Source organism: Cyclopterus lumpus, chromosome 4, assembly GCF_009769545.1.
Source record: "Cyclopterus lumpus isolate fCycLum1 chromosome 4, fCycLum1.pri, whole genome shotgun sequence".
Taxonomy (NCBI): Eukaryota; Metazoa; Chordata; class Actinopteri; order Perciformes; family Cyclopteridae; genus Cyclopterus; species Cyclopterus lumpus.
The window spans coordinates 13,553,406-13,568,740 of NC_046969.1; the positions used below are offsets into that span (position 1 = coordinate 13,553,406).

A 15,335-nucleotide genomic window follows, 5' to 3' on the forward strand; every position below is an offset into this window, starting at 1 on the left:
GATCCCCATGTTGTTCTAGCCTGTGTCTGTGTTTTGATTCAGACAATAGCTGGGCATGCATGGGCTCCAGACACTGACCCGAGGACGACCAAAATAAGGGAGCCTGCTGCTACATTGTAAACACACCATCACCCATGGCACAGAGAAACGTTGGATCTAATTGAAGGGTCTATCAGCATCAGGAGATGAGGCCGCAAACTGGCAGGCAAAGCAGCAGGGGTATTTGCCTTTGGAATAGATGCTGGCCACGGCACCAGTGCTACCCTGGTTTACTGAAGCAATACAGCTTTTTTCACTTTACGACTGACTGTAACCCACCCACTACTTTCACTTACCATGAGTGATTGTAAAAGAAGAGCCAAACAAGTTGTCCTACCCTCCCAGAGACTGTATTGATTTCCCTCCAGTCAGTGTTTATTTGATTGAGACCCAGCTATGTGAGAATCAGGTGTAAGAGAGCGTGAGTGTGTTAGAGAGAGTATTGAGCTGGGTAAACTGAAGAAGGCTGCAGACACTCGGGTCAATGGGGTGGGGGGCAGGCAGTTCTCCAGTTTCAGGCCAGCTGCCTTATGGGTGACACACCACAAACCTGACCCACCTGGACAGCACCCAGAACAATGAACCAGTCTGAACTGACAACGGACCCGCTGCTCACTGCCAACAGCAGTCATGGAGACGTCTTTCCTTACAGGGCTGCCAACCATTCCTGTCCCTTGGGCTGGGGGCTGAACGAAGGCCTAGAGGCTTGCGTCCTGGAGACTGCTGTCATTGTACTTCTGACAGTGCTTATTATTGCAGGAAACCTGACGGTGATCTTCGTGTTCCACTGTGCCCCTCTACTACACCACTACACCACCAGCTACTTCATCCAGACCATGGCCTATGCCGACCTGCTGGTGGGTCTTAGCTGCCTGGTGCCCACCCTGTCTCTTCTCCACTACCCAGCAGGTGTTCAAGAGCCCATCACATGCCAGGTTTTCAGCTACGTCATCTCTGTTCTGAAGAGTGTTTCAATGGCCTGCTTGGCTTGTATCAGTGTGGATCGTTACCTGGCTATAACTAAACCACTGTCGTACAACCAGCTGGTGACGCCGTGCAGACTACGAGGGTGCATCACCCTAATTTGGGTCTACTCTAGCCTGGTCTTCTTGCCTTCCTTCTTTGGGTGGGGTAAACCAGGCTATCATGGGGACATTTTTGAGTGGTGCGCACACTCTTGGCCCACATCTGCCCTCTTTACAGGCTTTGTGGTGTGTTTGCTCTATGCGCCTGCTGCACTTGTGGTTTGTTTTACCTATTACCATATATTTCGCATCTGCCAGCAGCACAACAGGGAGATCAGTGAACGGCGGGCACGTTTCCCCAGCCAGGAGATGGAGGCTGGTGAGGGGGGTGGCAGTGGGCATCATGGAGGACATGGACCAGATCGGCGCTATGCGATGGTGCTGTTCCGCATCACCAGTGTTTTCTATATGCTTTGGCTGCCCTACATTATCTACTTTCTGCTAGAGAGCTCCCATGTGCTGGATAGCCCTGCCCTGTCCTTCATCACCACCTGGCTGGCCATTAGCAACAGCTTTTGCAACTGTGTCATCTACAGCCTGTCTAATAGTGTGTTCCGCCTCGGCATGCGTAGGCTCTCACAGACAATTTGCTCCTTCAGCCATTGCGCAGCCGATGACAGGGACTTTGGGGAGCCTAAACCTAGGAAGAGGGCAAACTCGTGCTCCATCTGATGGGATGACCTTTACAGAATGAGGATACTGCAGGAATCTACAAATGGGAAACAAGAATCTTAACAAGCTTAGCAGCTAGTTAACTTTCAGTAACATTGGGAGGGCTTAACCCAACAGAAAATGGGTTCTGTTGTATCGGCCTGTCAGCTAACACCAGTGACATTGCCTTGGTCACAATAAACCATGGTTTATTGCATTTCAAGCTTTTCAAGGAGATGGGTGCTGTGTCTAAACAAAGAGATTTAACGAGATGGTCATTCTCTGATGGCTTTTATTCTGTGGTATGTGACTTGGCTGTGGATCAAATAGAAAGAAGTCTCCCCATGTTGTTCTTAGCCTTTACATCCCACTGTATGTCAACCAGGTCTGACATTGTGAGATGACTAAACTGTAAAAATTCACTAATATCTTTTCAGACATCAAATGTGGCCACACTATTTCATGCCTGTTACATTTTGTCAGTAGTTGTGAAGTGGATCAACTTTCGATTTGATGTCCCGATACTTTCTGTCAGTAGGAGTGACTGGATAACCTACACATACTTGTGTTAATAAACCTGTTTAAAGGTTGTAAATGGATCATTTACTTTTTAGTTGTATAAACACACACAGTGGCCATGACGGCAGCCATTATGCTGCTGATGAATAACAGATGGTGTAAGGTCGTGACTGTTTGCTAGAGAAAAGTGCGCACTCAGTTTCTACTGAATTATTTTGTGTTGAGTCTGTAAACATGATGAGTGCAGGTGAACAGGAGAGATGCAAAACAAGTGTTGGCTAGGTGTTCTGACACATTTATTTTGTATTATCAGGGTGATGGGCCAATCTGACCCTTGGTTAACATTTTAATAAAGTTGTTTATTGAGACCTTCTGCAAAACTGTAAAAATGCACAGTAATCTTCAATAGTAAAACTCCAATTCAACACTGTTTGGAAAGTAATACCCCTACATCACAGCATTAGACTGTTACTCAATTTTAACTTGTAAAAGGAGTGTTGAAACCTTTTAAATCTAGTCAAAATCCTCTAAATACGATGTTTCACTTGACACAACATGGTTACTAATCTATAATATAGATTGTCAACACATTTCCTACTGCTGTAGTGTGACCTGTATCAGATTTTGCACAGATCACATGCTGCTTTCATTGTTTACCAATTCAAATATTAGCTGATTATGGTTTATCACCAATTAATTGGTGCCACTCAACTAAGAAGCACCGTGTGTCTAGAATTCAGACAAAGGATGTGTTGGTTTGACTCTAAGGCCTTTATATTGAAAGCAGTGAACTGATGCTTGCAGCAGATAACTACCCAGCATAGTTTTTTTCCCCCCAAGGTCCCCCCTTGTGTTTTTGAAATAGCCCATCAGGGCCAGCATTCCCACCATTGGTGTGGCATTCCTGATATGGCTTTGTTATGAGTATTCTGCTAACACTTAAATGCATGATTGCTCATGACAGCCATTTCTAACCAACAAATATATATTACATTCCACCTGTACATGTAAGTTCATGTATATCGAATAGTGAACAAACAGCAGTTATAGGTTCAGTTTAGGAACATCATTCTGTATCTGAGCTGACTTGGGGATATCATTTTTAGATGCACCTCTCGGATGTTGCGTTTGATACACACACAAACTTCTCTAAAACATTTAAAAGTGAGAACAGTGATAGTAGTTGCAGTGTAGACCAGAATATATAGGCTGGTTTGGGGTGCTTTACATCAGTGAGAAAGTTATCTTCAGATCAGATGATATTGGGCTTTATTTCCCAGCAGCGGTGGACAGGGTCTCAGGTTAATGTGATCTGATCTGTCTAGAGGTCGCTGTGAGGTTAAAACTTAACTGATCTGAAATAACATGATTAGTTGTGATACAGGTTTAAGGCTATCTAGCTTATTTTGTCGGTAGCTTATTTTGTGTAGGTTTGTTCAACCTTTGGCCGGAGAATCCTAATTACTTTTAATATGCCCCACTTTCTTTCAGCTGTACCAATTTGGTTGCGGATTGCAAAAAAATCACTGCCCTCAAACTACAGGCCTGAATGTCTTACATTCTTCTCAGTACTTTTGTGAATGACCTTAGTATATAGTGTGCACTTCTCACAGGGTTAAACCTAACTGGGAATCACACTTTGGTCATTTTGGTAACTGGGCTTGTGGAATTTTCCTTATCCTTTATTATGATGTCCGTACCCAAGCCACAGATGGTTGTTTTGGAAAGGGCAGAATATAGGTGTTAGAAATGGAGTCCCTAATTACTCCATTCGGCAAAAAATATATACAGTATTGTTCTTTCACTGTGGCCATTCCAGCTTGGTAAAATCTAAAGACTTTTGATATACTAAGTGCAGATGGTGTGTGTGTTGTTTAAACAACCCATAAACTGCCATTGGTTATGCCTCCCATACTTTGCTAGTTATCAGTCACTCCAGTCAATTTTCCTTGTTACATTGCCTTGATCATTAGATCAGTGCCGAAGCATAATCAATTTCAAAAGAATACATCCACGTAATAGCCAATAAGTTACAGATCTCCCTCTTTGCTCATAGAGTAGTGTAATCTGTGGTTTAGGCCTTGCTTGTAGTATAGTCCATGCACAGCAAACCCAGCCCCGTGATATTGTAAATGCATTCTATGCTGCTTAATAGTAGCCTGTATAAGTCATTCCTCATTTTAAAGCTGCATTAAGTGATTTCTGACCACCAGGGGCAGAAAGACTCTGAGCCTTTAGCTTGTTCTTTATTAGTGACAAGAAATGTGCTACTTCACATCTAGCTAAAACAGCTACCTGATCATTCCATTCAAGAGTCTTTCTGGCCATTCTGATGAATGTAAGTTCACTATTGTTTGTAAGCCACTGTTTGGTAAACCAATACCACTAATGTCTTTTTTGGGTTATCTACATACTCAATTATCTTTACCATCATTTACTTTGGCTCTCTGCAGTTATGCATGAGGTGGGTAGTCTCTGTGCCAGCATTGTTTTTGTTTTGTTGTTTCAGACAACCAGGATAACCGATATCGTAAGGTAACAGCAGCTATCTAAAGCTACAGTATAGGCTGTTGATTCTTAGCGTGCTCAGCATTCATCACCCTTTAACATATTCATATTCAGTTGTTTGAGTCAGTGTTGGTAAAATATATATTGCTTTATGCAGCTTTAACACATTGCAGATGGTTCTGTATATGTGCCTAAAGGTGTATTTTGTAAGAAAAGTGAAAAAATAGTAATTACTGTTACGTCAATATGCTGCACTTTAAAAATAAATAAAAAAGGAAACATTTTACGTTCACATACATTTGTGACCATTTACACATCTGAAGTCACGTTGTCGTTGGATTTAGTTTTCCATGACTTTGTAATCTTTCAGTTGGGTTTCCACTTTAACCAAGACTAGGTCAAGTCATTAACTTTTCTCAGTCAATCAGATTTTTGCCTTTTAAGTAGGTACATGTTCTACTATCTGACGTCTACATCATATCTGTAAGATAAGAGGAGACTGCAGATGTCCAAGTCTTGTGAATTCCCTTCTATAGCCATATGCCCTGGCATATATGAGGAATAGCAGTAGGAAACCACAGCATAGCGGTGTCAAATAATAGACTTATGATGATTTTTATTTTGATAGCTTGTGTTTTTCGTGCACTTTTGGAGCATAGTGCAGTGGGGTAGTAGAGGAAATGTATAGGATCCAAAATTAGTGCTGTATTATCTTCATTATGTGGTGACGAACAACAATACAGCAGCATATAACACAGAAGAAAGCAAAGTTCTGTAATAGCCTAAAATAAAATAGCTCAATTGTTACCATATCATGTAAAAGTTGGAATATACCATTCAATCAGAGAAAATAGTATTTGGTCAGAAGTTGCACAAATATTAATTTCTTTGGTGGACTTTTTGTAGCGGGTAATGTGAAATACGTGTCTTGGTTCAAGGTTTCAAAAATCAAAAGAGCCACTGAATGAATATTTAAAAAAGAAATTGTTTTTATGTGTCTTTATTACGCTGACCAAACTTAAGCGGTAGAAAATCCAAACTGTTAACTTGTTCATACAAGTCATCTTTCAAGTGCATTGTTTGAGGCTTTTAGTAAAAAGAGTTTTATTAATTGCGGGATACTATGTATTTATTTATAAAAATATGTTAAAACCTTTACACAATATACTGTATATGAGTATACTGTATGTAAAGTTTGTATCTGTTTTTACCTGCTGTACAGCCAAAAAAATCAGACAAATTCTGACAAAGGTATGGCACACCCATTTGTGTTAAATTAACTAGGCTGCTGATATTTTAAATAGGAGGCAGTGTGTGTGTTAAATTACATAGTATATATTTTTTTATTTTGAAATTGTGTCAAAGACTATGGTTTTGTCGTTGCTGCCTACCCAATAAAGGTGAAAATAGTAGACATTCACATCTGTATAGTGGCTTTTGTGAAATGTCTGTGTTTCTGTAGCAACAATCACCAGTTAGCCAGCTGTCATTCATAGTAGGACTCTTAAGAATCATCATCATATTTCCTCCACTTTGCACCTATCTTAAGAAGTATAGGATAATGAAGATGTGGGCTTGTTACTTTGTGGGATGCCAGTTTGAATCCCAAGTCCTGATGGGATGAGTGCCATTAGTTCACACCTGCTTCATCAAACATTATTGAGGTACACTTGAGCAAGAGGTTTTGATATGCAGCACCAGTTACCTTTAAATTGTAATGAATGTGTAATCATCACAGAAGTAAGCATACATGATGTAAATCTAGGTTTCGTGAGCAGATCAAATGCTGAAGCCACATGGGCTCTCCTTGGAGAGAAAGTATCCATGATTTAAAAAAGAAAACTCTAACTCCACAGCCATGTTATCAGAGAATGAAGTCCAAGCAGGGCAACTCTATTGTCATTCTTTTCTATTGATCATATACATGCCTAAAGTTGGGCTCCAGCTCAGTTATAAGCAAAGCAAAGATGTATTAAATTGTCCTCTGAGCCAGCAGATGGTTGATCTGGTGGTATTAGCTTGAAGCAGGGTAGCCCTTCCTTTTTTGACATTGGGAGTTAATGCACATCATCATTTCCTCTCTCTGTGTGAATAGTATTCGCATTAGAGAGCCTGATCCCTTGTACTTAGTCTGAAATTGGCCTTTGAAATTCATACACTCAACCTTTCAGACTGCAGACCAGCTTTGCAACAGCCATAACCCCACCGTCTCCACCGAGTAGCTTAGTGGAGAGACGAGCAACACGAGATGGACGAGGGTATCGGAAGAAGATTGAATGTAAGAACAGCAGATCATGGAGATGATTTGGTTTGAGAGAGAAAAGATGGGATTAAGTGATTTAAGAAGACTGCCTGAATGAGAAGAGCAAGATGATGGGAAAAGCAGAATCTAGAGAGAGGAAGGTGAGCAGGAGGTAGAATGAAGTTTAGGTGTGAAGAAGAGGGGTGTTGTAGAAGAGAAAGAGGATGAATAATGCTGAGAAGAAGTTACATTAAGAAGTTGAAAAAGGTAATTAAAAGTAAGTTTTATTTTCATACACAAATAAAAACAATGTAATTCTACACTAATTTTACATTACAGTACCATAAATGGTGCATGTGTAAGTACAGTTCATCAGCACAAAAGGACATTCTGAAATTATTACTGGAAGCACTGTAAACTATTTGTATCGAACTGTCTAAGCACAGTGCTATAGTATGAACACTGCTCATTGCATTAACAAAGGTGGTTTGATGGCCAACAGCGCAATAGCTATTTTATTATAACGTATTGGGTGTTTTTATTTTATGTTTGTGTTCAATTTTCATTCAAGGGACCAAGTTTAAGAGTAGGCAGTTTTCGAATGCTTTTCCCAGTTTGAGTTTTTTCAAACAGAAATCTGTAGTTGTTCCTCCTACCAGAAAGCATTTAATGCACACTAAATATTCAGCCAAACCAAGAAGAGCTTCCCAGTCCAAGCCTGCTCAGTATTCATGGCCATAACAGGAATTCCCCTTTATTTCCACAAATGGCAGCACTCAGCTCACTTCCTCTTTCCATCCTGCCACTTTCCTCCTCCTCTTTCCGTCCTGATTGAGAAAGGACCACCTGACCATCTTTTGAGGTAGGGAAGTCATAATTTGAGGGGAAGCCAGTTCCTGCCCCTGTGTGCTAATTGTGGAGGCTTGCGGCAGACAGGTGTTGATCAGGGCACAGCTGATGATGTGCTCTTACTGAATGTAATATTAATGTTTATTCATCCATTAACTGCTAAGACTATAGTTGCTCTGTGAGGCTCTAGTTTGGCACGGCTGGCTTTGAGCTAAATGTATGCACCGCCTTTCATGCAATACCTCTAGTAAGATATTTCACTCAAAGACGTTGTCAGCCTCATGGTTAAAAGTCAATGGATCAGCATCGTTGGTAGGATTCTTCCTCTGGGGATCATGCATTTCTATGTCTGTACAGAATTTCCTGGCAATGTATTCAATAGTTGTTGAAATAGTGGTAGAATGACCAACACAGACCATATTGACATTCGTAGAGCCTCTACTATGAGTTATCTACTTGCTATGTGGGGTTAAAGTATTGATCAAAAACAAAAAAAGTTCTTATTTTCTCATCTTTACCCAGTTTTCTGGTTTAAGCTTTGTAGGGCTTCTCTGGGATTTCTGCTCTGGAATATCCCACGGCTCACTGTTTGATGAAATCTTTGCTCTAGTTTAAATGTGCCAAAAGTGATCAGTTTTACCAACCAAATACAAAACGCCAAACATACTTTTGTACAGTACGTTGTGGAATTGTGTCCAATAAGTTTCATATGTTTATCGGAATTGTGTATTCCAGTTGCACTCCATTGTTATGAGGTGAAGTATTGCTTACCTGGAAATATAATATAATATAAATAAAATGGCCTTCATTGTGGCATTTCACACACTTGCTTTACTATTTCACAATCACCAACGAAAGTGCATCAGATTCAGTGGGTAGCATGTTTGTGAGTATCTGTATAAAACACACTAAATGTAGTTATTGGTCATGGAAGCACACAGTGATGCTGCAAAAAGTACCTTCAGTTTAATGAGAATACTGTGAGAGCCTCTCAGCAGGGCATACTGTGAGGCATGCCATTTTAATTGCATGCTATCTTTTATTTTCTAAATGTTACTATTTCTCTTATAGCCATTGTTGCCAAGAGGTCACATTGTACACCCAGTGACAAAAAGATCCCAGGTTAAATCCCCATAGTGGACCTGAGTCCTGTCAAAGTGCCCCAGAACAATAAAAGGAACAATTATCTGTCCACTCATTGCAAGGTGCCCTGGATAGGAACATTTGAAAATGCCTTAAATGTGGAATCACAAAGGTCCTCATCAGCTGCTTTTCAGAGTTCAGCACTTTCATTTCACCTTTGGACCTGATGATTGTCATAGGTAGGCTTTCTATCCGTCAGCGACCACTTTAAGTGCCACTCTAAGTGCTTTGACTCTCTTGAATGTGCTCAGTGGGCTCAGTCTGCATTCTGCAATTCTTTGGTTATTCATTTAAATGTAACAACTATATAGTGACAGAATTTATGGAAAAACATGTTGAAATTATATCACAATGGATATGATATAGTTGTTTATTTCCATCATCTCTTCGGCTGAAGAAATACAATATATAATAGATATCAGAACGAGACCTCCAATGTTGTCAAATGCTTTAATACTAACAATCAGAGTCTGTCGGGAGCTGATCACGTGTTGTGTCCAAAACGCGTGGAAATCAACGAATGTGCCACATTCATCCTTTTATCCAAGGTGCTTTGGAGGTTACACTCCTGTCCCGCCTGTCTTTTAATAAGCAACGAAAACCTGCACACTGTGATGACAATGACGATGAAGTTGTGGTAATTTAGCAGGAAGCCTCACTGACTAAACTAAACAGTTCATGGATCAGATCACTATCTCTGGGTATGCATTCGCTTAAATGATTAACTTCTTCATATAGTTCCATCGAGACAAAACATCTTAGATAGTTTTACGGTTAATATCATTAGACTTATATCACATTTGGGTAAACATTTAAGGTAGCCGAGTTGCTACGATGTTTAAACTGACAGTTCAGATTATTAAATTGGGTTAAATGAGGTACTTATCCAAAGCCAGTGCATTACCTACCGTAGATTCCCAGTTTGGAGAAGCAGACAAGAGTACCAGCACAAGGATAAAATAATGTATCGCTGTGAAGGGGGTCAGCAGCAGAATGTATTCAGCTGCCTAAAAGAAAGGCCCACCTTTTTTATTTCAAAAAAGTACGATATATTTACAATATACAGAACTAAAAGTGAAACTTTGGCTTATCTGTACTGTTGTCAACAGTCTGGTGGCTTTCAAGAGAGCATAGATAAGGAGTTGCACAATTCTAAATATAGAACACGTGGATTAAGATTTTTTTTAAGGTGAGCCTTTCTTTAAAGTGACGAATATGCATTATTCTGCAATGGTAAATGGACCTGTACTTGTATAGCTCTTTTCTAGTCTTCCGACCACTCAAAGCGCTTTAACACTACATGACATCATTCACCCTCATTCATACACTGATGGGAGGAGCTACGGTTACATCAGCAGTAGCTAACATTCACACACATTCACACACCGTACTCAGTGCTACAGGAGCAATTTTGGGGTTAAGTGTCTTGCCCAAGGACACATCGACATGGGCTAGCGGAGCCGGGGATCGAACCGCCGATCTTCTGATTGAAGGACGACCCTGCTCACCACTGACCCACAGTTGCCCATGATGATGTGGTCTACTTCTGCCAGCCCCGGCAAACTTTGGCCGTCATAAAATCTCACTTCAAATAATCCAAACTAACCTTTTAAGGGTGTGGGCTAGGGATTGCATTTAATAAATAAAAACAGGCCCTCAAAACCTAGTAATACCAAACTGTGAGTTTGAGACAGTAAATGCCTCCTCCATCACTGAGCCTTGCTGCCAGTCTTCTGCACTCTGGCTGAGGTTAGTGCGCCCAGAGCCCCTTTATGATCCCTTCTATGTGCACACACCAGAGACATTGAGAGGGTATCAGCATTGAATGTCCAAAGTACATGAATTTTGGTATATCTGAATGAGAAATGTGGCCTTAAAAGTGCAGGATTTAGCAACCAAATGTAACTTCTAAAACGTGGAGCAGAACTACAGTTCTGCTCCACGTGCAAATGTGAAGATACAATTGGCCCCATCTAGAACCAGTGTTTTCCTTTCTCGGCTACTGTTACAAACTTGACGTCCGGCTTCGTGAAGAGGACCTCCTCTGTATGTAGATTTAAACAGGTAATTATATAGTAACAAAGACATGATTCTTAGTTTCAGGTGATTATACAGTAAATATAACATACTTCTACTTCTTCCCCTAAATGCTATACACCAGTGGGTGCTAAAATATCTTGAGTATTAGATATTTAACGGTTTACAAAACAAAAATGACAGGCAGAATATAAATATAGATAGATTGGCTGAACTGAGCAGCTAGTTATTGATTCACTTAAACCATATCATATTTTAACCCCAGTATATGTACAGGAATGAGGTAATTGAAACCATTGTTTTACTCATCATTACACTCCAAATATTTATATATATATATATATATATATATATATTCTTTTTTTCAGGCGGAAGTGTGTACATTTCGGTCAGTGTATTATTAATCAACTGCATTAAAGCAACAGTACTTGAAATGCTGGTCTGAAAACCAAAACAATGGAATTAACTTTGTGTCACTGTATGTAATGTGATAAACATGTACAATTAACTCATGTTATTCAACATTTGTTGCATATTTGTAAGTACTGATTAATACAATCAATCAATGTTTATAAAAGTAATGGTGCAAAGAAAACTCAATTGATGGTCTCCATCCATTTTCAATACCGCTTATCCTCATTAGGGTCGCGGGGGCGCTGGAGCCTATCCCAGCTGACAATTGATGGTCTTTTTAAGTCTATTTCAGACTGTGATGGGTTGTCCTTTCTTCTCTTCGATGGTCAACATTATCAGACAACTGAGCTGGCCACAGCTATCACATTGAACTGCAGATATTCTTTCTCCTGTTGGAAAAGGATTTTATTGTGAAAGAATAGAGCTCATTAAAGTATTGACTTTGGAATTGCTTCAATCCACTTACCTTACTGCTGTACTAAAGGGACATCTAAATATTAGTTTTGTTATTCATCCTTTCAAACTTGATTTCGTATTATTCACACGAATAGTCTTGGTCTAGCTTTCCATACATAAAGGACAACGACAAGGAACCTTGACGAACACTGGAGGACAAAGCTGTTTTTTATTGTTAACCTCCCTGCAGACCTCATACTGAAGCTCTGCCAGCATATGTACAGCCAACTTCTCTAATGCTCTCTCGGGGCATTTTAGCTGAATTAAATACCATGAGAGAGTAACATTAACCCTTTGGCTCCTTAGCATATCTGTCCCTCCTTCCTTTCCCTCTCTCTATCCTGAAGCAGTGTGTACCATAGTAGCACACCAGGCCTGTCTGTGTTGGGCAGTTATTTAGTAGTGATGGTCCAGCAGCTTGCCTCGGGCCACCGTTGATATGTGTAAAGTAGTTCTTCCTCTGGGGCATTTAGCCTTGCTACTGTTGCTAGGGTAGGAGGATGGTAGTGACAGACTGAACAAATATATAAGTAAAACACGGCTGTGTCTTGTGTTTTCTGGGCTTTGAGACCAGTGTGTCAGTCAAAAATTACATCAAATCTACATAACAAACAGTATTTTCAGCCCAAGACAGTTATTTCCACGAGCAGTATAAACAGTACAACACATTGGCAACATGGTTCACAGCTTTTTTTAGTGAATAAAAGAGTGTGTTATCTTCGTAGATGCCATTTAGTGTGTATCCAACAAGTAGCTTGTCTTTACAACACAATATTACCTGCTTCACTTTACTAGGAGTGCTGAGGTTTTCCAACCGCAATGTTTTTGGGATACTTTTCATCAAGGCAGTGTTCATTACAATGTGCACATAGCATGTTAGGATGTGACTGCCAGCCATCCAGCACCACATCTCTGGTTACAGTTGAGTGTCTCCATTGTTCTCTCTGGTTCTTCACAACTGAACATCAGGACTTAAGAGCCACTGTGTCGCTATGGAAACCTCTAGCTGAGTCTGAAGAAGCACCAAGGTTTCAGCGAGTTCATTTTAAGTTTATAAATAGAGTGCAATTAAAATGGATGTTAACAGTGCCTTCAAAATAGTGACTTCTTCATTATTTATTCATGTGCACTTTTATTTGGAAAGAAAAGTGTGTGTGTGTGTGTGTGTGCGTGCGTGCGTGCGTGCGTGCGTGCGTGCGTGCGTGCGTGCGTGCGTGCGTGCGTGCGTGCGAGCGGGCGTGTGTGTGTGTGCGGTGCTCTCCTGACTAACTTGTTTTTCACTAGGAGCACTAAAGCACAATTTTAGGCGCACCGGCACAAAATTGTGGCACACCACTGAATCTAACACAATTAGAGATGCACCGATCAAAACCGGCCGATTTTCAGCTGATCTACCATGAGTGGTGAACGAACGATTTGTCTCATTTCCTTCTTCTTATCAATTGTGAGGTAATTTTGCCATAAATGTCATAAGACTCTCTGTCTTTCTCTCTCTCTTGGATGCATGCTATGCAGCGGCAACACGCACATGACACTATCCAATGACCATAATTGTTTTGGGATTGCTTGTGACAGTGTCCACCTTCAGTTGCACCTGCAAGATCAATCTGAGCACCGTTGATACATCACAATTGTTACTACGCATGCAATAAATATAGTAGCACCATGGTAAACCCGTGCATCAGTGTGTGTGTGTGTGTGTGTGTATCCTATATGTCGTATTGTGTATGTGTTTCTTAACAAGTGGAATGAAAGACAGAAAGACACATCTCCACATACAGGAATTCATATAACTTTATACACATCCATACACAAGTCTTGTCTCGTGGACCGACCCGCTGAGTGTCTGACTCTCCTCACTGCACCTCTATCATCCCTTCGGATCTTCTGTCCCCACATAGCAGACACTCAACACATATCCTCCAGTAAAAAAACCACAACACACAGAAAATGTCAGATATCTGGGGGGGGATGCACTTTATCCACTGACCTCTCACAATGATGCCCTGTGTGAGTGAGAGTGTTTGTAAGAGAGTCTCTGCTCCAGATCCAAATGGTTCTCTACGAAATACAGACTTGAACAATACATCAAACTTTTCAAATGTGTTGTTTTTTTGTTTGTTTAGTTAAATAAATCCTCGAAATACTGACGGGAACACCACATTACTTTTGCAGTGAATAAAAAGGCAAACTACATTCAAGTTGAGCACAAGAAAGAGTGACATCTATGCTGGAAAAGTCAATGGAAAGTGTCAGAGCGACATAGCCTCAAAACAATTGTGAAAAATAGCCATCATGAGTTCCCAGAACCCAAAAAAGGATATGAATTACCCTATCAGATAAAACAAACAAAAGCAGGACCAGGGAGTTAAAAATATCAACACTAACTAACATGCATGTTTTTGTGTACGGCCTTTTCCAGAAATACCTTTGTTTTAAGAGCTGACCCTTAAAGTAGGACAGTTAGCGTTGAGCTCTAGTTGAATAGTGACGGCATGCCCTTTCACCAAGCCGCTTTATTGAGAAACGGTTTGTCATTTCCCGATGATAAATTACTTGTCAATAATGGTAATTAATTTTCTGTTAATCGAGTAAACATTTTTTAAATATAGAAGTTAATAAAGCTGTTTAACAAAACATATAATCCAGCTTTATTACCCTTCAGCTCTCTGGTGTGTCGAATTATTTTTCTCGTCAATAATTTCACTGCAAGCAAAATTTTTTGCTTTCTGTTTGATCACTGAACCTGCACTCGCAACTCAGCTTATTGAAATGCAGAACCAGCCGGACTATTAAAATGCCACGGCAGCGATACAGAGACGGATGAATTTGCAATCTGCCAGGCGGGCCAGCTGTTGACCCCCCACCCCCCCTACCCTCAACCCTCCAGGGAAGCCTCTAGAAACTTCCTCGCCAGCAACCAAGGACAAAGGTCTCAGGGGGAGCTGGTTTTTAATTACCGGGCAGCCGTCCTCTGAATATCACACCACTAGATTATTTCACTGTGTCCCACTGAACGAAGAGCAAGGAGGAGTGTTTGTGGCAGCCAGTGTGTCAGCAGAGAGGGATGCCCATTTTACATTCTGAATGAGTCATGACCAAAGGCAAGACTTTAAATCAATACATTTTTCAGTATATAGATATACAATCTCTTTAGTAATCTGGCATTTTGGGAGTTTCAAAAGATGATTGTTCCCTTTCAAATACCAGGCCATGCTCCTTGAGCCTCAGAGTTACAATCTCTTGTACCACCTACATTTTTGATAGTTGTTAAATTAAAACAGAGGTCATGGCTTCCACTGTTTAAAATTGTGTTGCATGTAAGCTGTGGTTTATACCGCATTCAGCCCAGTTTGTTTTTCTCAACTCATAATCTTTTTATGAAACCAGAAGGGTGGACATGAATGCTAGACCTTTTGAATAGCTTGGGAAAGCATTTTATTGACCTCCTA

At 40.5% G+C, this 15,335-nt stretch overlaps 2 protein-coding genes across 6 annotated transcripts in view; both read left to right on the forward strand.

Annotated features, from left to right (window-relative positions):
• Window positions 1–15,335, forward strand: part of rabgap1l (RAB GTPase activating protein 1-like) — a 98,271-nt gene that overhangs the window by 33,610 nt on the left and 49,326 nt on the right. Inside the window, exon 2 of one of the 5 annotated variants that reach the window (XM_034530456.1) lies at window positions 799–896. The exons of the other annotated variants lie outside the window; for them this stretch is intronic. Within the exon in view, the coding sequence (XP_034386347.1) occupies window positions 876–896 (21 nt within the window). The 5' untranslated portion in view covers window positions 799–875. The remainder of the gene's footprint in view (window positions 1–798; window positions 897–15,335) is intronic. 5 annotated transcript variants of the gene reach the window in all.
• Window positions 541–4,936, forward strand: gpr52 (G protein-coupled receptor 52). Its single transcript, XM_034530460.1, has one exon. It carries the CDS (start codon window positions 618–620, stop codon window positions 1,734–1,736), a length of 1,119 nt encoding a protein of 372 aa, XP_034386351.1. The 5' UTR covers window positions 541–617; the 3' UTR covers window positions 1,737–4,936.

Bases quoted from the DNA above. Each gene is read 5' to 3' on its own strand.
- gpr52 (XM_034530460.1), top strand. From the start codon at position 618: ATGAACCAGTCTGAACTGACAACGGACCCGCTGCTCACTGCCAACAGC.